The sequence below is a fragment of the Blennius ocellaris genome (genome assembly GCF_963422515.1).
Source record: "Blennius ocellaris genome assembly, chromosome: 1".
In the NCBI taxonomy this organism is placed as follows: Eukaryota; Metazoa; Chordata; class Actinopteri; order Blenniiformes; family Blenniidae; genus Blennius; species Blennius ocellaris.
In genome coordinates, this window is record NC_137650.1 from 1,465,610 (window position 1) to 1,492,353 (window position 26,744).

General features: G+C 44.0%; 1 protein-coding gene across 1 annotated transcript in view; it reads left to right on the forward strand.

Annotated features, from left to right (window-relative positions):
- mapk8ip1b (mitogen-activated protein kinase 8 interacting protein 1b) overlaps positions 1-26,701 on the forward strand; it is a gene marked incomplete at its 5' end in the record, with an annotated part of 101,261 nt that extends 74,560 nt beyond the window's left edge. Inside the window, 9 exons of the mRNA XM_080520605.1 lie at positions 6,691-6,772; positions 9,947-11,077; positions 15,065-15,140; positions 16,573-16,745; positions 20,140-20,243; positions 21,754-21,870; positions 25,131-25,201; positions 25,552-25,650; positions 26,616-26,701. Of these exons, the coding sequence (XP_080376731.1) occupies positions 6,691-6,772; positions 9,947-11,077; positions 15,065-15,140; positions 16,573-16,745; positions 20,140-20,243; positions 21,754-21,870; positions 25,131-25,201; positions 25,552-25,650; positions 26,616-26,688 (1,926 nt within the window). The 3' untranslated portion in view covers positions 26,689-26,701. The remainder of the gene's footprint in view (positions 1-6,690; positions 6,773-9,946; positions 11,078-15,064; positions 15,141-16,572; positions 16,746-20,139; positions 20,244-21,753; positions 21,871-25,130; positions 25,202-25,551; positions 25,651-26,615) is intronic.
- Between the last annotated feature and the right edge of the window lie 43 nt (positions 26,702-26,744).

Genomic DNA, 26,744 nt, shown 5'->3' on the forward strand with positions numbered 1-26,744 from the left:
TTCGTGAGGACACGAAAACCACACCGCACGTCCTTCAACTTCTCCCGACGCCCACGGTGAAGGAATTTTTCACCCAAGTGTCACGATTCTCCAACTATAAGCAGTTGTTCGGGACCTGCGTTTGTGCTTAAACACCTTCTTCCCTCACATCAGGTCTCATAGTCTCTGCCACCTGCAGCAGCTTGTCAATCAGGAGCCGGCTCCATGACATCACACAAGCTGCTCCCAATCTGCCTGGCAACACACACGGCTCCTCTGATTGACTGGACCAGTAACATGATGGCTGACCACACAGTGCTCACACACACACAGTAGCTTAGGCACCATACTTTTCAATGCATTTTAATGCTGATGGCAATGACTCAGCATCAACACTTGTTAGCATGCCAATTAGCATGCTACAAAGTTTGTTCAATTGAGCTGAAATTTGGAGGGTGGCCTCATGGGGGTGCTGCGATCACGGCGCACTAGCTAGCTAAGTGGCCTACCATCTCAGAATGTCATAAAACTCCAGATTCCAGGTCAGCCACACCTGGGAGGTAACTTCTGCACTTTTCAGGCAAATCGCAGGTGTTAGCATCTCATGCTAACAAGTTAGTTCAAATGAGCTCAAATTTGGAGGGTGGACTCGTGCTGGCGCTGCGATCGAGAATCACTAGCTAATGACATGGTTTCCACGTACTTAAATCGCTGGTGTTAGCATCGCATGCTAACAAGTTTGTTTAAATGAGCTGACATTTGGAGGGTGGCCTCGTGGTGGCGCTGCGATCGAGAATTACTAGCTGACCACATGGTTTCCACGCACTTAAATCGCTGTTAGCTGCTAGCACCATATGCTAACAAGTTTGTTCAAATGAGCTGAAATTTGGAGGGTGGCCTCGTGGTGGCGCTGCGATCGAGAATCACTAGCTAATGACATGGTTTCCACTTACTTAAATTGCAGGAATTAGCATCGCATGCTAACAGCTTTGTTCACATTAGCTGAAATTTGGAGGGTGGCCTCGTGGTGGCGCTGCGATCGAGAATTACTAGCTGACCACATGGTGTCCACGCACTTAAATCGCTGTTAGCTGTTAGCATCACATGCTAAAAAGTTTGTTCAAATTAGCTGAAATTTAGAGTGTAGCCTCGTGCTGGCGCTGCGATCGAGAATCACTAGCTAATGACATGATTTCCACGTATTTTTCACACTACCTCGGCCTCGCTCGGCAGCAGGGGGCGGCAGGTGGCAGGCACAATAAAATTTCCGCGGGAATTTTCTAGTTCTTGTTCTTATGGCTAACACAGATTTGTGAACAATATTTGAGAGAAATAGGTATTTTTTGTACATAGAAAATGTTTTACATCTTTGAATTCAGCTCAAAAAATTGAAAAATTTTAAATAAAATATGGGATCAAAAACAAAAGTGTGCGTTTAATTTTTGTTCAGTGTACATTATTTTTTTTTTCAGTTTTAAACTTCCGGACACATTATATTTTTTGTAAAGAATATTGATGTTATTGTGCACTGATTTTTAAAGGTTTACCAATTTAAATAACAAAATTAAATAAGTACTTTACATGCTTCAAAACACTCACAGCCCTTTCAATGAGTATTTAACATTAATATAATGACATGTCAACATAACGTACAACATTTCTATATGAATATAAATTTAAATAAACAAACATTCTGTAATGCTGAATTTACTTGTTTTATTCATCAGCATTCATTTTAGCATAACACCTCACAAATTAAAAGTTATACATCTATGATAACATTTTAGTCTTTTATTATTATTATTACCATGAAATGCGAATTCAGACCTGGAAATCTTGCAAATCTGACTTCTTCATCATATTAACTATGGTGAACTTTGACACACACACACACACACACACACACACACACACACACACACACACACACACACACACACACACACACACACACACACACACACACACACACACACACACTAATGTAACAGCATTGCTTTGTATTTACAGTGTTTACAGTTGCTGTTTCTTTTCTTTTACCAATAGAGGCTTTTGTTATTTTACAGTACATGCTTTTTAATTGACTTCAGTCTGGCTTCTTTCGAAACTACACTGTAAGCTTTTATTTGTGTTCAATAGACACATTTTTAGAGGATGTTTTATGTTTCCATCCCATCATCCATGTCACTGCAGCTTCTGCTTCCTTCTGAACATCCACACACTGCTGGCACCTACACAATGTATGGAAACCTGTCCAGCTTGGAATAGTGCATCTCTCTGCATCAATGAACTTAACAGATATATTAAGTTCATTCAGTTCAGTTTGTGCAGCATGCTCTGTCTTCAATCTGTACAGTTCTGTCTGCAAAGAAACACTGTCATGATGAGACAGACTCTGGGGTCCCTCTCTGTTTGACGGCTGGTACAGTTCCAGTGGGACGGTAGGGGTCGGTTTGAGTGTGGAAACTTCCTTCTGTAGCGGCCGTCTGTTTAGCTTTGACTGTTGTTCAATGACTGAACTTTGCAGCATAATGCCGTGAGTGTGGTGGGTAGTCCCACGACTGGACAATGTCTCCTCTCAAAAGTCTATATTGTTGGTGTGTCCTTACAGAATCCGTTCGGTATTTTGTCTCTGCCCTCTACTAACTGAAGTTGTGCAAGGCTGGTGTATGGACTCAGAACTGTGTCCCATGAAGCACAATGTCATAGTCTACTTAGTAGTGACACAACTTGTGATGAACCTGTTGGATGGCGAACAGTTAGACCAAGACACACAGATTTGGGTGTCTGATATCAGCCCTTAGAAGCAAGATACACTACATCTTGACAAATGGATAACACTTTAAGACTCAAGTCAAGTGATATATTGACAGTGTGGGTTCCTCTGAAGCGCCAATAATCCAAGCAATCAGATTATACAGTTCAAGTGGCACAACAGATTTGGCTTCAGACACATTTAGGTCATCAGATGTGGGTGGCCATGGGCATGTCATGCCAGAGGAGTCTCGTACGAGCCTCTTCAACATCAGTGCAGCAACAATAAAGTGTCCTTGTGTTCTCATTGGTTTGCCAAGCAGCTTTTGCACTGTGTCTGGTTTCAGTGTCACATTGTGCTTGGCTCCCCTCTGTTGTTGACTCTGGATTCTGTACCTGGTGGCTGCGTGAGCCTGCTGAGCTTATCTACAGCAAGTGCATGTACAAAAACCAGCTCACATATGTTGCACTTGCTCGGGGACTGAAACACCAGCTGAGGGAAATCAAGGGTCAGCCTCCTCTACGTCCATCCATCCATCCTGCAACAGATCAATGCGACAATGTTGGGTTAGAGTAGGAATACATATAACAATACAAAGCTATTTACCAGTAGACTTTTTGGGGGAAATATTTACCACCTAAACATCCAATATTTAAGCAGTTATTATCTTATGGTCATAACAAAGAGGCTAAAACATTATGAGCCAGGACATTGGTTCAAAATTATGGAGAATTGCTGTAATGTTTTCTCTCCAATGCTGACAATGTTGGTATTTCAGTCATATCAACAGTAGTTTGAAGCGTCAACGTCTTGCTCTTTCACTATAGTGATGAACTTTCTTCTCAGCTGATCCATCCTCTTGGTTCACATTCATTATTTGCCTGATGATTTCCTCACAGGAGATCTTGTAGCTTAATGGCTTATGTCGAAGGCTGGCTCATTTCTGAAACACACAAACACACACACACACACACACACACACACACACACACACACACACACACACGCTCAACACGCTCATCTGGTAGTAATGTACTGACACATCTCGGCCCTCCTTAGTCTTTTATTGTGGGAATAGCAGCAGGTTTCAAGAGGAGCTTCTGAGGAAGTCCAGTTTCAAAGTACCGTAGTTCTGGAAGCTTCTTTGGTGAAGAGTCGCTCACAAACAAACATTGTTTGTGGAAAAGAACAACAAGTCCAGCCACATTGGCCGCTGTGCTTCTTCTTCCACAAGACAAATAGTGAGGAACCATACTGGTACCTGAAAACACATTTTCTCCTGTGGACATGAAGGTGAAAACACATTTTCTCCTGTGGACATGAAGGTGAAAACACATTTTCTCCAGTGGACATGATGGTGAAAACACATTTTCTCCAGTGGACATGAAGGTGAAAACACATTTTCTCCAGTGGACATGATGGTGAAAACACATTTTCTCCAGTGGACATGAAGGTGAAAACACATTTTCTCCAGTGGACATGATGGTGAAAACACATTTTCTCCAGTGGACATGATGGCGAAAACACATTTTCTCCAGTGGACATGAAGGTGAAAACACATTTTCTCCAGTGGACATGAAGGTGAAAACACATTTTCTCCAGTGGACATGATGGTGAAAACACATTTTCTCCAGTGGACATGAAGGTGAAAACACATTTTCTCCAGTGGACATGAAGGTGAAAACAGATGTGGAACAACAAAAACAGCAGTTCAATGTGAAGCAGCAGAGACTGAGAGAGCAGAGAAGAGGCTCCTTGGCACATTGGTGGGCGTGTCTTGTTTTGGTTTCTCCTCATGTCAATCTTCCTGGAGGCGGGGCTTCTCCAGCTCTGTGAGGTCAGCAAGGTGGTGCCACATCATCAAATAGAATCAAGGTGTTGAGCTCCCCCAGCAGGTAGAACAGAGAAAGATCACTGTGAACTCAAGCTGGAGGGAATCAATGAAAAAAAGCAATTTGGGGATGTATATGAACCTTTATGATGCTTTATGATGTTTAAAGCACAGAAAAGTCGATTTAGTATAATCTGGGTCCTTTAATGCAGAAAGTTGTTTCTTCTGTTATCGCAGTGACGGTTGCAATGGACTTGGCCAAGAACCCGGTGTTCTGACGGTAACAGGACTAATGGTATTGAATCCATGGACGCACAGTCTTTATCTTTAATGTACATAAGAACTCCAGTATCTTCCTTTTTCTCTGCAGCTTTCAGCAACAAACCTTTAATGAAGGAAGACAATGACATTGTGTCTGTCTGCATTTGTTTGGGCTTTACAACAAGATAACATACAGAATTACAATCCTATGAAAACACAATACCCTGTATTAAAACCAGTACAACCGGTCAGAATCACCACAACTCTAAACAAAATAGGGTCATTTTACATAATCACTTATATACAGTGTTTGTGTGTGAGTGTAAGAGACAGTGAGAGATTGTTTTTTACAGACCTGCTGATGGTGGTTGAAGGTCTGTGCCAGGGTAAGATGAACCTTTGTGCATTTGTCAGACCCGGTGATGTATTTATCCACTTTTTTGCAGACGATGCAAATTGCAGGCCGACCAGGACCAGAGGAAACAATAGATAGACCCATCCTGGACCAGAGTTTCTTTCTCTGAGTATCACTTGATGATCCTACGGTGCTCCTGGCATCACTTGGTAGCACAGACTCGCTTCCCTGTGTTTGTGTTTCATTACCATCTGGATGCTCTCTTCTATGTTTCCCCGAAGAATCCAGGAGCTTTTTATCAGTGAATTGTCTGAAGCAAGTTCCAGCATCTTCTGGAACATTGTCAAAGTCCATATTGATGCAGTGCTTATAGGTTTCAGCTATTGTCCTGCTCTCCCCACTCAAGCAAAGCCGTCGTTTGATGCAGTTTCTGAACGTTTCTCATTGTTTTTCTGAAAAGCCTCGCATTTTTTCTTTTCTTTCTTTTTGTCATCACACAAGAAAAGAAAGTACTACTGATTTTAAGCAGATTAAAAAAATACTACAGGATTACAAATGGAGAACTTTTGGCACCTAGATCAGGACTAATATATCTTTGTAACGGAGCAAATCGATTGCAGTGCCCCAATGTCGGAACGGGATGAAATGATACGGCTTTCACCTGACGGCCTATTTTTATGGGATGGAAGAATAAAAATAGAAATCTAGAAGAAACAATAATGAAAACTGCACACTGCATGACATTAATAATATTAAAGAAAATTAAGGCACACAAAAGACAACAGATAAGATAGATAAAATATGTCAGCCAGTGTTAACTAGTGCAAATAAACAGTAACAAGGTCATTTGCTAGGTCTATTTTCCTAAGTTCAGCAGGCTGTCTGAAGAATAGTGATGGTAAGTGATATAATAATAATTATTATTCACTCTAACTTTTAAATCTGTCTCAAATTATTATCACTCATGTTTCTAGGTTAAAAAAGAAAGATGTCTTGACGATTTGTTCTGGGCAATAATTAGATCGAAAGTCCTTCATTAATTATTCCTTTTTATCCCTGTAAGCATATATGATATGATATGAATGTGTGTGTGTGTGTGTGTGTGTGTGTGTGTGTGTGTGTGTGTGTGTGTGTGTGTGTGTGTGTGTGTGTGTGTGTGTGTGTGTGTGTGTGTGTGTGTGTGTGTGTGTGTGTGTGTGTGTGTGTGTGTGTGTGTGTGTGTGTGTTTCTCGGTAGCTTTGGTGAAACGTCTGGTCCCTTTAAATGCACACCACGGAGCACGGACAAAAGACTCCCTGCTCATTCAGCTGAATAAAAGGCGTGTGTGTGTGTGTGTGTGTGTTTTGTGTGTGTGTGTGTGTGTGTGTGTGTGTGAGAGTGTGTGTGTGCGCGTGCGTGTGTGTTTTGTGTGCTTTTCAGCATCCAGAACACACTGACTGAATCCCACACGTTGTTTTTTTCTGGCTGTAATTGAATTCTCATCACTTCCTCCTGCTTCCCTCTGTTCAGGACACACTGAACAACAACTCTCTGGGGAAGAAGTACAGCTGGCAGGAGAAGGTTTCGGGTTCGTCGTCGCCTCTCAAAGCAGGTGAGTTCATTTCCCCCGGCAGGATGTTTGACTCGAACCGTCTGAATATTTCCTAATGTGTGTGGCGACCAGGTTATTGTTGCTCTATGTGTGTGATGTGTATTGAGCTCGGCAGTTTGTCTTCCTGATCCTGAGAAACGGTGTTGAAGCTTAGAATAGCTGCTTTGTCCAGTGTGTGTCACCGGCTCATTGTTACTGTTTCCACTGTGGACGGCGAGGAAGAGGAAAACATTGTTTCTTCTCCGTATATTAGAGAGGAAATCAAGAAGACAAGAGGGACTGAGTGAATCCTGAAATTAATCAGTACATTGGGTATTATCACTATTCAATACTTTGTTTCAACATGTATTTATACACCTTAATATGACAGGATTATAGTGGAGATGAGTTGTAATTATGAAATACGCGCAAACTAATGCATACAACAACAGACTATGTATATAAAGACATACAACATTTCTGTTTAGAAGCCTGTTGCTACCAGTCATGCTTTTTATTGCTGTTAACTATAATATCCCATAATCTGAAAGTCTGTTGTAAGTCTGGCATTCAGGAGTAATTTAAAACTTGGCATGAGACTTACTTTCTGGCATTATGTTTAAGCTCTGTGAGGGGGAACTCATTCCCCACTTTTTGAGTCCCCCAGGCGTAATGTAATGTGTGTAGTGTGAAATATAAAACCAATTCTAACTAAAATGATCCGTACTTCAAAAGTATAAAGGTTTAAATGTAAGAAGTTCCTAAATTGTGATCATGGGTCAAAATAGCAAATGAATGTAGTTTCTTCCTGCAGATCCTCCATCAGTCTGACTTCCTAATCTAAATCGACAATGAAAAGCCTCACTGTCTTCACTGGTTAATAGGATTTCCCCCCCCACTTTGTAGTTAACGCCTCACTCAGTTAATCATTTGAAGCTTCATCTATCTGGTTATATTATGCTAATGCTACGTGACTGAGATAAACACAACAGGGCATAGCGATCTTATAACTACACCTTTAAATTAACCAGCATTCCACTTAATTTTGCTTTGCTTTGCATTGATTGAGGTTTTTATACACCTACATTTATCTTTGGTGGGTCATGAAACCTTAAAACCCTTCACATATGCAAAATACGTCTATATTTAAAACATTTCAGAAGGTGCCAGGATAAAAATCTTTACCAGCCACCAATTCAGCTGAAGTTTTGCCAAATGCTAAACCAAAAATACCTATTGTCAGTTCCATAATGTCTAATATCAACTACATCTGTACAGTCCACAGGAAAACTATTTCGCAATATTTACACATAACTCAAGTTAAGCGATACATCAGGTCCAAAATGGTCATTTTCAGGTTCACAACTAGATTTTTATTCTTTCATTTTAAATTTTTTCAATGTAATTTTTGATTTATAAACCTTGCAAAATGGGCATGTAAACACTCAAAGATGTTGTAGAGTATTACACAATAACTACTGTATATGATCAATCAATCAAAATGTATTTATAAAGCCCTTTACAACACTCAAGGTGACCAAAGTGCTTTCCAATTAAATCAGACAATAAAATGAGAAAGAAAAGTCAAAAAGAGAACAAGAGTAAAAACATACACTTGACCTAAAAAAAATAAATAAATAAAAAATGAAATAAAATAAAATAAAATGTCACCATATTACTGTGTATGAAAAGCCAGTCTGAATAAATAGGTTTTGATATGATTAGCAGTAAATCCAAACATTGCATTTAGGTCTGAATTTCTCACCAACACTTAGAAATGAAGACATTTGTTTACCAATTGTCAAAAAAAAAATCATTATATTAGTTAAGCACTCCATAGAATCAAATGAATCACCCTGCAAGAAAAATTCAGGATCTGCAATGGACTTATTACACCAGATTCCATATTTTTAAACCATCTCTAACTGTTTAACATGTTACAACACTTTACAAGTTGAGAGTAAAGTTGTAGAAGGACCTTTATGGACATCCAGGGAGATTTTTAGCATAGACTTTAACAGAGACTTTTTTTTTTACCAGAAAGTGGTGAAAAAATAGTCAGTTACACCTTCCAAAAGATTTTTATTACATATAAAATGAATAAATAGTCTGACTCTAAAAATGTTCCAAACGTAGGTCTTAAAATGCTTTTGAACAATTCTTAAATGAATGAATGAATGAATGACCTAGAACTACACTCAGTAGAGCTCAGACCTTCACCAACGCCACATTTGTTTCCGGAACCGAGTTAACGATTAGCTCATATCGTTGCTAACTAGGTAGGTCAGGTCACTCATCACTGTGTGAAACACTGAGCAGGAAGCGTCTCCATGGTAACAGACGTTCGGAAACGGTCAGCCGTTTACATCCCAAAATCGAATCAATTGGTTCTTGGATGATGATAAAACATCCCTAAAAATTTCATGAGAGTCCGTTTTTTTGCGCAAAGTTGGTAAAATACATATATTCAAACCAATTAATAAATACACACATGTGAAAACATAACCTTCTTTGCGAATTCAGCGATTGTAATGACTGAAACAATCTTTATTTCGAACATACAAACAAAAAAGAAAGAAAAAAATGTAGACATTTAGACAAATAAAACAAATGCCACACAAACAACACAATCCACTCAATCTACATTTGCACGAATGAAAATGTTTAAATTCTCCATTTCCATGTATTTCAATGACTGTGCTGCGAAGGGTTAATGGGTGTTTTTGCAGCCCTTTATGGATTTAAACAGACTCAAACAGTGAAGTCTGCTCAAACGCCCGCCTGTCAGTGAGCGTTAGGCGTTAGCGTGAGGTCTGCTTTTGGATGTCGCTGCCGCATGATCCGCAGTGAAAACATCATACATGGTTTTCCCGGCAGTGGATTATGACACAACATGTCAATCACCTTCCCCTGGCAGTGCTTGGTCTTTGATGAGTAATGGGGGGGGATTTAGCTGTGTAATCCTGACATGCGTTACCTAACCATTCCTACTCCTCTGCCTTCTGATTGTCCTTTCCTTGTTTGTCCGTGTGCCCGCCGCCATGTTGTCTCTGTCCTCCGCGTGTCGCTCATGCCTGCGTCCATGCGTCATGTGCGTCTACTGCTTGTGTGTGTTCACGTACATGTTTGTGTGTGTGTGTCTGTGCGTGTCTGTGTGCGTGTGCGTGCGCACGCTTGCCTGGGCTCCCCCCGCAGGTGACCTCACGCCTCCGCGGGAGCACCGCTGCCTGAGTGACGAGGACAAGCTGCAGGGTGGGGGAGCGCAGACCAAAGACCGCGGGACGTCCACCGACGCCCCCTGCAGACACGGGCACGCCTCGGGACACTCCCACGGCGTGTCCACGGCGGCCTCCACCCGCTCCAAACTCCAGGAGAAGCCTCCCGCGCCGCCGCCACAGAACTACACGCCGGTTCCCCTCTACCCGACGGGAAAGGCGGATGGCGGAGGCCACCACCGGGACAGGATCCGGTACCACACGGATGTTCATCTGGAACCCACGGAGGAGATCTATCTGACTCCCGTGCAGCGTTCAGCGGACGCTCTGGAACCCGCCAGTACGCAGGACCGGCCGTTCCTCTCCCAGCAGACTGAGCAGGGCCGCATGTCCATTAGCTCCGACACCGAGGGCCCGCCTCCTTACCAGCCGCTCCCCGACCGGACCAACGCTTCCATCTACGAGGAGGACGAGGTCTATGTGCCGCCGCCGTCGTACGCCTCCTGCGTAGAGGCCCTCATCACGCCGCCCCGCATGGCCGTCTCCACTCGCTCCTCTCTGGCTCTGGACCTCAGCCTGAAGGGAGCGGGGACGGGGGCCGGCGTCACGCTGAGAGCCGGCTCTTCGGTGGAGTACGTCGACGCCACGGACGATAGCTACTGCGGCGAGGATGAGGACGTGGACAGGATAATAATGGACGGAAGGATGAGAAAGGGGGTAGGGAAGGGAGACGATGGCGGCGGCAGATCTGTCCCGCCGAGGACTTCCATGAGCTCGGAGGCCAGCGGGCTTTCCTACGACTCGGTCAAATACACGCTGGTGGTGGATGAGCACGCCCAGCTGGAGCTCGTCAGCCTCCGGCAGTGTTACCAAGGCTTCAGCGACGACAGCGACTCGGCCACTGTCTACGACAACTGCGTGTCCTCGCCGTATGAGTCGGCCATTGGGGAGGAGGACGAAGAGGACGACGAGGATGAGCAGGACGCTCGGATAGGTGGAGTTCGACGAGAGGCCACGGCCTGCCTCTCCGAAGACTCCACCCCCGAGGCCGACCTCCACTTCTCCAAGAAGTTCCTCAACGTCTTCATGAACGGACGATCCAGCTCCTCCAGTAAGTCCTGCTGAATAATAGTCAGTTGATGGAATGATCAAAAGTGCACGTAAAAGACAACACTCCAGATTTACATATAGAATAGCTTTCACGTCTTTTTTCAGTGTATATATTCATTCATTTACCACATTTCTTAGACCAGGGTTTGGCAACCTTCTGCACTCAAAAAGCCATTTGGAACCGGTTTTCCACAGATTATTATAATATTATTAAATTGGCGCACATTTGCAGAGTTCTGAGTTTATAGAATCATGAGTGTGAGTGGTATGGCTTCCAATGTCATTCAGAGTGTGTTTCCACTGCAGCAACAGACACACTGACAGTGATGTAGTTAGTGTGCCAGGTCATAGGAGGGCGCCGTTGCTTGATTTTGTAATAAAACCACACGTCACAGAGAGAACAAAACGTGAAGAAAATGGAGAGAAGCGCTCATCCGTATGGACTGATGACGCATCGGATGCTATCAGGGGTCTCAACTGTAAAACTACTGACATGGGTGATAAAAGTAGAATACAGTCAAACAAGTCAAACCACTATGGGTCGGCCATGTTTGTTTACAAGTACACAAGCAGAAGGAAGGGGAGGGAGGGGGAGAGATGCACAGTAACAGGCTCCAGTGCCTCTATCAGTCTCCGCAGGAGGGAGTATACACCGTGAGGAAGTTCTGCAGATACACTTGTGTTCGTTGTCGTGTAAACGGGCCCTCAGTTGTATAGATGCTGATTATTTAACATTAACTGAAGAATTGCCGCTGTCTGTGGCAGCGAGGTGAAGAAGTGAAAGCCCTTCGTTGTTTGCTGACTGGTAGTGACGATCTTAACTCTTGACAAGCAGTAATATTAAAATATCCCATGTGTCGTAAACACGCCTGTCATTGTTTACATATTCCACTTAGCGCAGCACCGCCGCACATGGCTCTGAAGCCGCAGGTGGCCAACCCCCGTGTTAGACGTTTTGGGACGATAACTGGTCGCCCATGTCAGGTGTTTTTAATGGGTAGGTTGTAATAAACACATCAGAGCCAGTGAAAATGCAACTTTTCAAAAAGGCTCCAACTTGAACACATTTTGACTTGGATCGTCATGAAATTGGGTCATAACTTACTCAAAAATACAGTTTTACTGAGTTTATTTCAAGGTTGGAAATATTAAATGGATTCACGTCTATTAAAATTAGAAGAAAAAATATCATTAATTAAGCTGCTCTTATCCCTAAAGTTTACTTGGTCATCTCTAAATGTAACGTCTTTTATTTTTGTTAGTTTCTTTCATATCCAGAGAGCGCATTAACAATGAAGGTCTTTTGTTTTCTATAATTCCTCTTAAACAGACAAAAACATTGCAGTGAAAGCTGTCTGGCCAAATTGGCAGCGTGGAGTTGGAGGCTTGAAATATGTGGCTGATGAAGCAGAACCACGGAGGAAAAAACCCTCAATAATCATCCACATGACTGCTTTAACTGGGCCCACTGAGATCCTCTGCACCACCACTGGCTTCAGTTTGACTTTAAACTGATGTTAAAAGTGGAAGAGTGACTGGAAATGTAAGGTTTTGCAAGTAATATAGAGTAGTCGTTTAATTCAGCATGTTTTTGGTGTGTACGGTATACAGTTTTTACAGAGAACCTTCAAGATGTGCTGCTTTCTTGGTATTTAAAAAAAAATCATCATCCCGACAGCAGCACAAACACAACAGGACGCCGAAATAAAAGGCCAAAATCTGCTCCTTAATTTGTCCACTACGTCTCCCTTTTCTTTTCCAAACACATTTTCAAAAAGCCTTTTTAAAAGCAAGCGTGGCTCAGAATAATTAAATCACCATCCAGGAGGTAACTTTTTCGTGCCTTCATGTTTAAATCCACCCATTTAGATTTGAGACTACATTTGTTCATTCAAATGTGAAATCAAAGAATTGTTTGGGCTCGATTGTGTGTCTTTAGAAGGAGCTGCTTTCTCAACTGGCTGTTTGAAAAGATGCGAAAAATATGCAGTCTCATAGGGCTTTTCCACCAGAAGGAACCAGGTTTTCGTCCAGGGCCAGTTCTTAAATGAGCACCGCCAGAGAACCGCTTGTCTTTCCACCGTTAACGGAGCCAAGGCAGAGCCACGTCATTGTGTCACTGCAAAACGTGATACGTCACTGATCTCACCAATTTAGCGCTCAGAGAAGAACGAGGAGACAGACTGTATCCATCGGTTTGCTCTGGGTCGCTCCATCTAGTCTGGCCTGAACCTCGCATTCAGAACAAAGAGCCAGAAAACAGTGCGTCTCCTCATGCCTCTATTGGTGTTTATTCACGTCTATCTTGTTTTAGCCCGGAGCCCCACAGTGGCCATAGAGATACAAAACAACGTGGGAATGAGCACATAGTGAATTTCTGCTCCTTTCACTGTGTTTCTGGACGTCTGTAAATCAAATGCTTCAACATGAGGAGGAATGGAGGTGTAGAATGATAGAACAGCCGTTTCTAATGGAAACCTACGTAAACACACTGATTAAAGTTCTCTTTCACATGAAGCCATTAAAAGGCTCATTTTATGGTTAAAAAAATCCAGCTTTCATTTACAGTAGTGTGTAGTTTGTTTAGTAGTTGCTGATGAACAAAAAATATTGTTTCATTATAAAGAAGTTCTGTGGGTATAAAATAATAGCGGAGAGCAACACAGTCTCCTGCAGACCTCAGCCTGCGATCAACACAATATAAGATCTGGAAGTGAAGTTAGTTATAATGATGTTACGATGAAAAGCTTGAAAACAACGACAGAAAACTGCTTCTAAATGATATATCCTACGAGGCTGACAGCGGAGGAGCTCTGCAGCATCTCGAGAACCACGGCTCTGCGATCGCAGATTAAATGATCTCGTTCCCTCGTGTTATTAACTTCAGGGCGTAACTTATTACATAGTTCCCAGGCGTTATTAAATTTTTTTTCTCTATAACCACTCTGGGGCTCCGTGTTCGCTGTAGCTTTCAGAAAGCCTGTTCAGCGTCTCTTCCTCCTCGTCGGTAGCGATAGCTCCAGTGATAACTCCGCTCCCAGCTGATGACACGTCTGGCCCCACGTTGGCTCAGCAATGATGTGGAGCTGGCTCAGCAGCGGTTTAGCCCCTGATGTGTCAGCCCCTTAAGCCGTGTTTCCACCGCACAAAAAGTGCAGGGACAGAACGCAGCCTCACAGAGCGGTATGGCAAAGCTTAACCGGAGCCAAATGCACTGCCCGTTTCCACTGCAGAAAGTAAGTTAAAACGTAGGCTCTACAGGGGGCTGAAGAGCCACATGTGGCTCTAGAGCCTCAGGTTGCAGACCTCTGGTATGGACTGTTTGGAAGCTTTGTCTCAGTTAGGACATGCTGACAGGTATAGAGGGACAGCGATGATGATTTCCTTCACAAAGTGGAACACACTGTCTTTTGTAGGATAACAAGGTGAAAGTACAGAAAGACTTAAGATCCAAAATTTGTCCAAATATGAGATTTTCTGTAGATGCCCTAATGCTGATGAGAATGAGCTTTTTTCCCAAACTGCATCTTTGTGCTCTCATTGTACAGACTTGAATTCACATTGAGTGAATTGTGTCATTTTCCTTCATTCGTCTGTTTACCACTTTGGAAATGTAATAGAAAATACGGCCAGTTGTTCTTTGACCCTCAATATGTTTTTTCTTTTAATGTGGATAAACTATCCGAGGTTTGTGAATATATGTGGTTATTTCCTCTTGCAGTTGCCAAAAATGTCAGATTCATTAGAAGCACCACAGTAGAACAGTGCAGGAGTTGAAGTCTCAGGGGAACGCAGGTAGAAATACACAACACTCATCTGTTTTCACGACTAATTTAAGCGCGACACAGAGATCTTAAAGAATGCCTTATAATAGACGCCTTAATTGCATTTTCTGTTTGCTAATAATATACTTTTGTTACAGTGTGAAGTCGGCATCATTAATCCTTTTCCCTGCATGTTGACTCTTCATTTCTTCTCTGTAATCAAGGTGCAGAGTCCTTCGGTTTATATTCCTGTGTGATAAACGGAGAGGAGAAGGATCAGACCCACAGAGCAGTCTACAGGTGAACCTCCTGCTGCTAATCATTCTACAGTTGATGTCTAAGAAATTGGAAGTTGTTTTATTCTAAATATAAAATGTACAAAGAATACCAGTTCCATGGCCTCTCTTAGAGGCAACACAAGGAATCCTCCTGGGAAAATTTAAAAGTTTAAACCTATTGCACTATTGAAACATTCTTTACAATGTTAGTGTGTTGTTATTGTATTTAATTGCATTGCAGATACACAGCAAGTGTTACTCATCTCGGAGTTACTTCCGATTCACATTTCATTTTGTTGTGTCTTGAAACACATTAATCCATGTCAACTGGACCCGAGGTGTTTATCAAACACCAACTTTAACTAGTTTGTGCAGCTTTATTAGGATTTGTATAAAAAGTAGCCTTTCTACGTCGACCAAATGTTTCAAAATGTTGGCATGAATGCAGATTTTATTATTGCTTTACTGTCACTAATTCTGGATTTGGTAACCTGCTCAAGATGCATTTAATATAGAAATCCTAATTCATAAAAGTAAGTATTAGAATATTCCCCAATTGCCAAAAACTACATAATGTTGCAGAGGTGATGTCCATTTATTCATCAAAATAAGCCCATATTAAGTTCAGAATGATTATAATTCACTGTTAATTACCAGAAAATGGGCCATGCTTTAACATTTACAAGAGAAGTTATTTTTTTCCTTAGTTTTTTTGTACCATGATAAATTATTCACATAGAAAAGTAGGCATTGTTATATTTGCAAAACATAACAATACCATTCTGCATGGCGCAAAACAGCCATACCCCAGATGTCAAGTTGTATACTTTGACATAAGTATACAAGTCACTGCATGCTTGGTCCATGCCCCCCCCCCCCCCCCCCCCCCCCAACTTGTGATATTAAACAAACAAACAAAAAAAAAAACAACTCCTAGTTTTAAGCTGTAAAAAATGTACCATTATGCTGCTTTATCTATTTTGAGTCTATTTTATAGTTTATTTCTGTACGATGAACATCAAACATTGTTGAAATGGACGTGCAGCTTAAAACTGTTAAAACTGCTTCAAACATGAAGCCTCAAAGTTTTGAAATGGTTAAAAATTGTCGAAAAAACATATCTTGTTGATTGAAAAGTAAGAGTAGGTGCTCAATGGCAGAAAACGGTGGCGTTCCAATTGGAGGGATTTTAGTGCTGTCGTTATTAAAAGCACACGGATTGTTAAATCCAGTGAAACACAGAGCTGTCATGTGTAAACAAAGTCTCTGTACAGCAGGTCATGTGATGTTCGGGGACATTTTCCATGCAGTTTCCAGTTTCTCATCAGAGACATTCGTATCTGAATCACCATGAGAAAGTGGTGTAAAGTGTACGTTGTCGACTTTAGAAATGTACACCAAACACCTGAGTTAGTCTGCGGTGCAGACTGTTGACGAGCTGATCCGTGGGCCAGGTTCGTCCCCCGACACGATGACGAGCTGGAGCTGGAGGTGGATGACCCACTGCTGGTGGAGGTCCAAGCAGACGACTATTGGTACGAGGGCTACAACATGCGGACCGGCGCCCGAGGGATCTTCCCGGCTTACTATGCTATCGAGGTGACCAAAGACACAGAGAACTACAAAGGTACGGACACTGCTCACATTTGGAAAATGTTTACGCTTGATTATGCCCAAAAATGTCTTGTGGAAATGAAAACGGTACAAATGAATCCATCAAATTCACTGCAAACTGTGGACCGCAGCCAGTCAGAGTGGCGTGCCGAGAGTTGGTATACCGGGGACGCTCGGAGCGGGGAGACGCAGAGCACACAGGCGAGAGGACTGCAGTAGGGAAGGAGTGTGCCGTGGATGCTTGGAGTGAGGGGCCGTGGACCGCGCGAGCGAAAGGACTCAAGCAGGGAGGAGAGCTGCACCGGGAGGAAGTGCGCCAAGTACGCTTGGAGTGAGGAGCCGTGGAGCGCAAGAGGAAGCTGGTGACTCGTGAGAATCTTCTGGCACTGGACCTGCCTCATTGCAGGGCTTTAGCGGTGGGAGCAATCAATTAGTTATTCACCTGCAGGAGTGTCAGTGAGGAAGGATCCGGTGCAGCTGCGAGGTGTGGATCCTCACCTTACACCCCCCCCCCCCCCCCCAACGGTGGCCACCTGGTGGTCTGTCCGGCTTGCCCGGGTGCTTGTCGTAGAAGTCTTCGATGGGCGTCTTGTCCAGGATGAACCGACAGGGAAGCAAGGAGCGTGCCTCCGGACCGTACCCCTCCCAGTCCACCAGATACAGGAAATGCCAACCCCGGGGCCGCACGTCCAGGATCTTGGATGCGGCGAAGGCAGGATAGTCATTGATGATATGGAGGGATGGCGGTCCATCTTCTTCCCTGAGCCGAACGAGATGGTATGTGTTCTGGACGTCCAGTTTGGTAAATACCCAGGCCTCGCAGAAGGAGGGATCAATGAGGGGAAGAGGCGACCTGCTCTTTACGGTGATGGTGTTTAAGCCCTTGAAGTCAATACAGAGACAGAGAGTGACGTCTTTTTTGTTTACAAAGAGAAATCCTGCTGCCATCGGTGATGACGAAGGGTCATCTAGCAGCCAAAGACTCCTGGATGTTCGTCTCCATCGCCTCCTTCTCAGGACGTGAGGTGCGCTGCCAGCAGCAGAGCCCCAGGAAGCAGGTCAATTGAGCAGTTATATGGCCGGTGAGGAGGGAGAGTCTGAGCGAGGTCCTTGCTGAAGACCGGCACCAGCTCATGATACTCCAAAAGAACCGCAGCCAGATCGGGAGGGGCCGGAGAATGGTAACAGGAGATGGCCTCGGCGGACCGGAGGCACTGGTTGTGACACTGGAGGCTCCACCCAATGATTGAGGAGTTTCTCCAGTTGAGGTGTGGGTTATGCTGGTGCAGCCAAGGGTAAGTGAAGACGAGGGGCGTGACCGGAAAAGAGATCAGCAGGAGCTGGAGAGTCTCTCGGTGGTTCCCGGAGATGACCAGGGTGAGAGCTGTCGTGCAGTGTGTAACCCGGGAAATCAGCCGGCCATCCGTTAATGCTTTGGGGAGAAGGCAGGAGCTCCAACAGCAGTCCGAGCCGGGCTGCCATCCCGGCGTCCACGAAGTTGTTGTCAGCTCCTGAGTCCACCAGTGCTGGAATGGTCACAGAGTTTTGAGCCCATTGGAGGCTGGCGGGCACCTTCATCTGGGCAGAAGAAGTCGGGATACGGGAGATATAGTTCGCCAGAGGGTTTGCAGTTACTGACGAGCTGCACCTTTTTGGTAGGCTCGGGCAGGAGTCCTGAAGATGTCTGGCTTCACCGCAGTACAGCCAGAGCTCGTTCTGGATGCACTGCCGTCGTTCTCGGGGGTCCAGGTGAGTCCGCCCCAGCTGCATCGGCTCATCTGCTGACTCGTCAGTAGCTCTGGGCCCTGGCGGGAAGTTCAAAGACCGGAGAGCCGGCTGGGATGAGGAGAGTCCGGCGGGAAAGGATCGGCGGTCGGTGCACCCCTGCTGCCTCTCCCGCAACCGGTTATCCAAGCGGATAGAGAGAGAGAGATGAGCTCGTTGAGAGAGGAGGCTTTGTCCCGGGTAGCCAGTTGGTCCTTGAGTCTCGCCGAGAGGTCCTGGGCGTAGATTCCCCGGGAGCCACGTCATGCCACCCACACTCTTGTGCCATGATCCGGAACTTGACAGAGTAGTCGGCCGCTGACATGGTGCCCTGGGAGAAGGAGAGAAGCCGCGGCGACGCCTCTTCTCCTTTCACTGGTTGGTTGAATGCCTTCTTAAGCTCCCCAGTAAAGTGTGCCCAGGTCTGAATTACCAGGGAGTCATGGTTCCAGAGCACCGTCACCCACCGAGCCGCCTTCCCTCACAGGAGGTTGGTGGTGTAGGCGATCTTGGCCCGATCCGAGGGATACCTGGAGGGCTGGAGGTCGAAGACGAGGCGGCACCTTAGCAGGAATTGATCACGAGCCCAGTTCCCCAGTGTATGGTTCTGGTGGGGGAACGGAGGGCTCCTTGCCGGGAGGAAGAGTCGCCCAGGCCACCGGAGGGGTGGTCGCCGCCGGGATCTGATGTGGAAGAGTCGGGTGTGGTGGTAGAAGACTGCTGGACCACCTGTTGGGGAATGTCCTGGATTGAGGTGGCAAGCTCCTGCAGTAGGTGGTCATGCCGACCGAGTAACACTCCCTGGAAGGAGAGGGCTTCCACCACCGGGTTGAGGTCTGCTGCGTTCATTTTCACCAGAAGATTCTGTTGGGAGCCGGTGTGCAGTGTTCTGAACCCAGAAGCAGACCAGGAGGCAGAGCAGTTGCAGTGTCTGAGAGATTTAGTGATGAGTTTTATTTCATGTTTGTGCAAGAAAACACCACAAAAATGGAAGTGAAGAGATTTTGAATGGAATATTTATCACTTTACATCCACATATTGTTTTTATTTTTGTGTGTGTTGGCATCATGTAAGATTGTATTCAACTATCACATTCAAACTTCACCAATATCTCAATTCAATTAATTTGTGAAGTACCGTATGTCTTCATTGTTGTTGTGATTTGTTGAGAGAAAACTGGTTTGTAAAAAGCCTTTCTAACACCGAGCAACAATCCCCTCACACCTCGCTCCCTCCAAAGCCAAAACATTTTCCACTCCAGCGCTTTCTCAATCAGTTAGTTTGAGTTATTATTAATCTTTTTGTTCATTGACACCTTTTTCGCACAAAATCTCCTCCAACAAAAAAGTCCTCCGGCTTTGTCTGAGCGCTGCACAATATTATCCCCCTGCAGTTTGTTTTCATTGAACTTTGATCAGTATTCCCACAATAAATAAGCTTAATCTGATTTCTTTTGTGTGTGTGTGTGTGTGTGTGTGTGTGTGTGTGTGTGTGTGTGTGTGTGTGTGTGTGTGTGTGTGTGTGTGTGTGTGTGTGTGTGTGTGTGTGTGTGTGTGTGTGTGTGTGTGTGTGTGTGTGTGTGTGTGTGTGTGTGTGTGTGTGTGTGCGTGCGTGCTTTAATTTACCTCTCTATTTCTGTGCAGTGAAGAACAGTGAATGGATGGACAGATACCGGCTGAAGTTCCTGGGTTCAGTTCAGGTTCCCTACCACAAAGGAAATGACGTTCTGTGTGCGGCTATGCAGAAGGTACGACACTCATGTTGATATTCACTGCTCACTTCCTAAAGCCACTTAGACGGGAAATCCTGGCAGAAGAAATATGGTATTTTAGTTAAAATATGAGGAATTATGAGAGCGAGAGGGAGGGGAGCAAAGCCTGTTGTGCTGTTATAGTGTTGGCCAACATAATTAACCAACCGGTGTGAGCGATGAACTTTAAGGTCATGAAGTTCGGACTGGTGAAGACAGGGTCTGACATGGAGCCAGTGATTCACAGGTTGAATGATAACAAACAGTCATGTTCAAACCGGATCGGAAATGTTTGAATCAGATAATCAGAATCGACTTCATTGTCATTGTTAAAAACAACAAAATTGTAAGTTTGCATGCTTGTGAACTTGAATTTTTTCATTTCGGCAGTGTTCAGAATACAAAACAGAGCAAATAACACTCAATTGTCCAACTAATCAGCTGAAAGGGTGTAGGTTGAACAAAAGCTCATTCAAACCTACCCCATCATAAAAAACAAAACAAGGCTCTCTAGATAATGTCACAAAAAAACCAACCAAAAAACGAATACAGTAGGCCCTGTGAGGAGCGACACCCTGTACTGGGCGACACGTCACTGAGCACCGACACATATTTCACTGTTAACACACCTTCATGAGGACCACCTGCTGAACCAGGACAACGGACAGCTTTTCCTGGAACATTTCAAGCTGAGCGACACTGAAACGGCCAAAATACTTGGGCTGGACTGGATTATTCGAATATCCAGGTGTTGTGGTGTCAGGAGATGAGTTTTGAGGTCTGAATATTCGGCGCTTCCCCGCAGCACGGTGCTGCTCTGCTTTCTGCATTGAGTGTGTGCAGACTGTGGGCGGGCCGTGGTGATACACCAACGCCTCCATACTGCACTCTGGACTCACTTCCTCAACGTTCCTTAACGGAACGGAACGTATCTCCACTTCTGCCGCCCGGCGTTCTCCACCTTTCCTCCTAGTTTATGTTTCACTTCAGGAGTTCTTTTTGGCTTTCACAGTGAGATTGTTCAGACGGGGAGACGGAGGATCTCCTCACACAGGCGTCCAGTCGCTCTGGAACATGAGCAGTCCACCACAGCCTTCACAAAATTCAGGCTGCGCGCTCGAGCGCAGAGGGTCGGAGCCTAGCGCACAGGGACGATGAGGATTTTGACGTCAAGTTTCCCTTAACAGCAGAGAACATAAAACTGACCTCCATCTGGTCCCACCAAGCAAGGAGCTGATAGAGGATTTCTTTAAGTGTTTCTTTGACATTTCATTGAATTTTGCACCAGAATGTTATATTCAGGTGCACTCAATAGTCCGGAAATTAAATCATTATTGTTTTAAAAAGTGAATGTTTTCCTAGAAATGTTTACCATTTGCTTGTTTATTTGGCCAGTTTGGAGTCTGTTGCAGACCAGTTTTAGTGCACAGCGCTTATGTTTGACACCCCTGATCTAGAGGAATAATAAAGTTGTAGTTTCACTCATCTTTTGTGATTCGTCCTCCAGATTGCCACCAATAGAAGGATGACAGTCAAGTATAACCCACCTTCCTCCTGCATCCTGGAAATCAGTGTGAAAGGCGTCAAGCTCGCAGTTCAGGAGGATTATTACGCCTGTGACAGAGTGAGTCTCCTGCTTCTCTTTCTTTTTGTTTTTAAAAAGGTAGAAACCCCTTTGTCTGTGAGGCCTCAAAGATGGAGAGGAAGCTTCCAGAACAAACAGCCTGCTTTCAGTTTGAGGTTTAAAGAGTTGAAGCATTCCAAGAGTGAAATTCCAGTTTTCTGCATGCGTAAAAAGAAAGCATACATTCACTTATGTTTGGGACTGATATTAAAACAAACAACGTGGTAAGATAATGTGCACACCTCCATGGCAGCTCTGATCCTGCCGTACGCACAAAACCATAAGAAACGGGAAACTATGACCCCAACATGAGAAGGAGGAAATTAAAGACAGCTCTGTGAAATGGATACGTTTGTGTGAAATAATTGAACATTCCACATTTAACAACACATATCATACTGCATAAGAAGGATATATTGAGGAAAAACTTATTCGCATTTCACTCAGAGAGTGAGTGACATGCGCGTGCCTTCCAATACAGTTTTATATGAATAATAACTGTAATTAAAATCACATGATCATTGGTCCAAACTGCCGATCAATTGGCTGCAACACCTGCACTGTAGCTGTTATAAAAAGGTGGACTCACACTTTGTAAAGATGCACAGTGGCTTATCTGGCACTGCTGGGAGAAGGGCATGTCTGCAGAGTGAGAGGGGGGAAGCCCTCCAGCTGCAGGCCTCTACGTGTGCTCTCCGGCTCTGCAGACACATATTGCACATGGGAGACTCTCACGGGAGAGGATCTACAGAGACCTATTGGCAGGACCCCGTGAGGATGAGGTTTCACTCAGACACCCATCAGACTGCTCACTCACTGATGCTGTGAGGCAACGCAATGGCCTCCTCCTTTCTGGCATTTGTAACACACACTGTGTCACCAAATCACGCTCTCCTGCGGGTGCCCACCTCGACAATTAATACCTTCACCTCACGTTGAGTGAAATTTGTTGTATTTGCTCAAATTCCCCCTCGTTTCTCCCAGAAATTGGTGTTGATTCATTCTTAATTCATTCACCGGACGTTTTATAGGCACCGTATGTGCAGAGCAAAGTGTTTCCTCTTGTCTAGCAACTTTCACATTGATTGTGATTTAAAATGTAAACGTGGGACGAACATACGCCCTCGTGGATAAGTCTGAGTTTTTCTGCGTACGCGCGTCCTGGTTTTTAGCGTACGCCAGCGGAAGTGTGCTTTCCTCGGCATTTTTAGACTTCCAGGGTCTGTCACTTTTGTTACACAACTGGTTGCTATAGATCTTTGCTCTTTGAAAAAAAATGCTGCAAACATTTTTTTTTGATACCCCAGAAAGTCTTTAGTGGATTGAAAAACTTTATCCAGCACAAGGGTGAGTGGATAAAGAGGAGTTGTGTGTGAATGGGGGGTTTCTGAGAAAGTCCAGCGTCAATGTGCCTTTCAATAAACTATTCATCTTCTTTATTTAAATCAATTACTCTCAGTATTAAAAGCCTCTGATGTTTTCACCCAATGATGCTTTTTTTAAACAAAAATTGTGCTTTTTCCAAATCTTTCTCAACATCTTCCTAAATGTAGACCATAGCTTTAATTTCTCACTTTCAACTCAGGCCAAATCGTTAAAGTCACGACACCAGTAGAAATAAACATTAATATACTGGAGGAAAATCTGACCTTATTCTCATTAATTGTCCTTCCCTCTTTATCCTTTCCTTGAACAATATATTCCAGCGCATCTTGGTCAGAGACTTTCTCCCCCCCCCCCTCCCCCCCCCCCCCCCCCCCTCCTCCTCCTCCTCCTCTCACTCACCTTTACTGTAACAATGTCAAGATAACATAACATTTCAAACAAGCTTTAAAAACTGTCATGTCGCATGTGACATTCCTTTAAACACTGTTGAGTGGAGTATTATGTCATAGTCGAAGTCACATCATACATTCTCTTCACATTGAACATATTTCTCCAGGTAAGTGGATCAGGTGAACTGGACTGAGCTTCTGATGAAGCATTTAACCTGGACAAATGAGAACTTGCAGACATTAAACATGTTTTGAAGATAGAAAGAAATCATGCACAGATATTATTATACCCCTGTTAAACTTCAGAGAATGGGACAACAGCCATCATTTGTGCTGCTTTCATTTTTCAGACATAAGTTTATTATGACACAATTTGACATCGCACTTTAAGAAGTTGCACTGTTCCAGACATGCGCGACTTTTATTTTGACACTCACCTGCAGGAACACCATGGCAGGAGGACGCTACACCCTAAACCCTCTTCAGTCCCGGTTGCCAACTTACAACTAATAAACTAAACTAGATGAACTAATTTTTTACATGAACTGAGCAACAAAAACACAACACAACCATGACCAACACTACAAACCCAACATAACCCCCAACAATGGTGCATAATGCATTGCAGCTATCAGCTCCTTTATCGCGACACATTGTTAAAATGGTGGCTATATGTGGGAGATCTGTTTTTTTTAGAACCATGAGTGTGAGCGATGTGGCTTTAATGTCATTTAGTTGTTGTGTCATTACCTATTATGCAGCGTTAAGTGAGTGATTGCCCCTCTGTGGCTCTTGAGCATCAGCATGAAGCAACGTTCCTCCACATGTCTGTTGACGAGTGTGACGATCGTCACTCTCAACAAGTGTGCAATAAACCCTCCCATTATTGCCGGTGTTCCCCAGCACCGCGGCCTTGCTGTGTCAAAGATACAGGAAGCTCACGGCTTCGGGTGACGGAGCTGCAGCCGCAATTCTACGTCCTTCACGCCATTATTTTTGCGTAATGATGTCACATCGCTGCGTCGCTCACAACCAGCCTACATTTTACCGCACTCTCTGTAGTTGCTCTGGGTGCGCTCTGCCTTACTGTAGCGACCGTACCGTCCGTACCGTCCGTACGGCCCCGCTCAGGGAGGAACTGCAGTGGGCCCGAGGCTCCAGGAGCTGCAGCAGAGGGACCAGAGAGCCTCATGTGGCTCCGGAGCTGCAGGTTGTCAACATCTCATCTAAATAGAGCTGCTCAGGCTGGTTTAACCTCAAATCAGTTGTAAAGTGTTTGGATCAGTGTAATAACTGTAAATAGTATATGTAGCATTAATAAGGCCCCCATGTGTAAGAACGGGCTCATCCTCAAAATTATGTTCTCAGTAATATTTATTAGAGAAAAACAGAGCATCTTTAAAAAAAATGTAGCCTAGATTAATGACAACACGCCCTAAAAGCGTATTTACAGGTATTTTTTGTTTGTGTGTGTCTCATCCACAGAGTAACGAGTGCAGTCACTTTTTCCAATTAAAGAACGTCTCTTTCTGCGGGTATCATCCCAAAAATAGCAAGTAAGTATGAAACACTGCTTTCAACCAAGATGTCAAACATCTCACTACGACTACCAGTACAAACATCTGAAGAATAGTAATGGGTGTGGGGTTTTTTCTTACATTTTGCTGCTGTTCATTGAAAAAGACAATCAGAAAGTTTTTTGTTTTTTTTTAAGAAATAGTATCTTTCTGTTTCTGATCCCTCAATTGCAAAAAAAAATTCCAAAAATGAGCCATTTTTGACAGACTCCTCCTCATTCAACTAACTGGAAGCAAATGTCTGGACCACTCACTGCAAAATGAAGCATGGTTGATGTTTGTGATGTTTGTTCTTTGAGTCAGTCACAATGCGCTCCCTGTCTCTGCAGGTATTTTGGTTTTATTACGAAGCACCCGGCGGACCAGAGATTTGCCTGCCACGTATTTGTGTCTGAAAACTCCACGAAGCCTCTCGCAGAGTCAGTGGGGTGAGTTGGATTATGTCTCTATTGATTTTCTGTTCTGAGATATTGAATGTAGATTTTTATCAGTCATGTTCAAGGAAATTGAAAGGGCAATATCAGGATTGTAATATCCAACAACTTGACAACACAGATATAAATACTATATTAAATACTATATTGAATACTGAAACTTTCATGGGCACAGAGGAGCCTGACATCAAAGTCATCATCCGCCCCAGTGGGCTCGGCTCCACACCGACACTCTGCGGTCGACTGCACAGCCAGAATTTGTGACTGTGCGATCTGTACGTCAGAGCTACTGGGTGCTTATGTGAGGAGATCCTCCGTCTCCTCATCTGAACAATCACAATTGAAAAGCAAATAATTCTCAGAACTCCTGAAGTGAGACATAAACTACTAGGAAAGGTGGAGAACGCCGGGCAGCAGAAGTGGAGATATTTTCGTTACGTTATGGAACGTGAAGGAAGTGAACCAGGAGTGTAGTATGGATGTGTAGCACCGGCGACCTGTGACCAGTCTGCAAACACACAATACGGAGATGACACATTGTGGACAGGAGCGTCACACAGTGCAGAATATTCAGATCTCCTGACAACACGTCTGAATATTCCAATAGTCACGTCGACCCCAAGTATTTTGGCCGTTTCAGTGTCAATCAGCTTGAAATCTGTCAGGAAAACTTGTCCTTTGTCCACACCAGGCAGGTTGTCCCTCAAGGTGTGTTACGTTATATTGGGTAGTGGCTTAGTTATTTGATTGGGTATTTATTTATTGTCTTTCAATTTAAATGCAAAAAAACAAAACTATCTACATAAACACCTCAACCTTTGAGTACAATTTTGTTAAGCTTTAAAATCTCTGCACTTAAAGCCAGTTTGTGTCCATTAAAACCTGATCCATCAAGTAGAAAATACTCTGTGAAGTCCTGTAATTTTCAGTAAAATACGTGTATGTTTTATGTCTTTCAGGAAAGCCTTCCAGTTGTACTACAAAGAGTTTGTGGAGTTCTCGTGCCCGACAGAGGACATATACCTGGAATAGCCCTGCCTTTAACCACTGCCCTGTACAGTCCACTGTATAATAATATAATGTTGCAT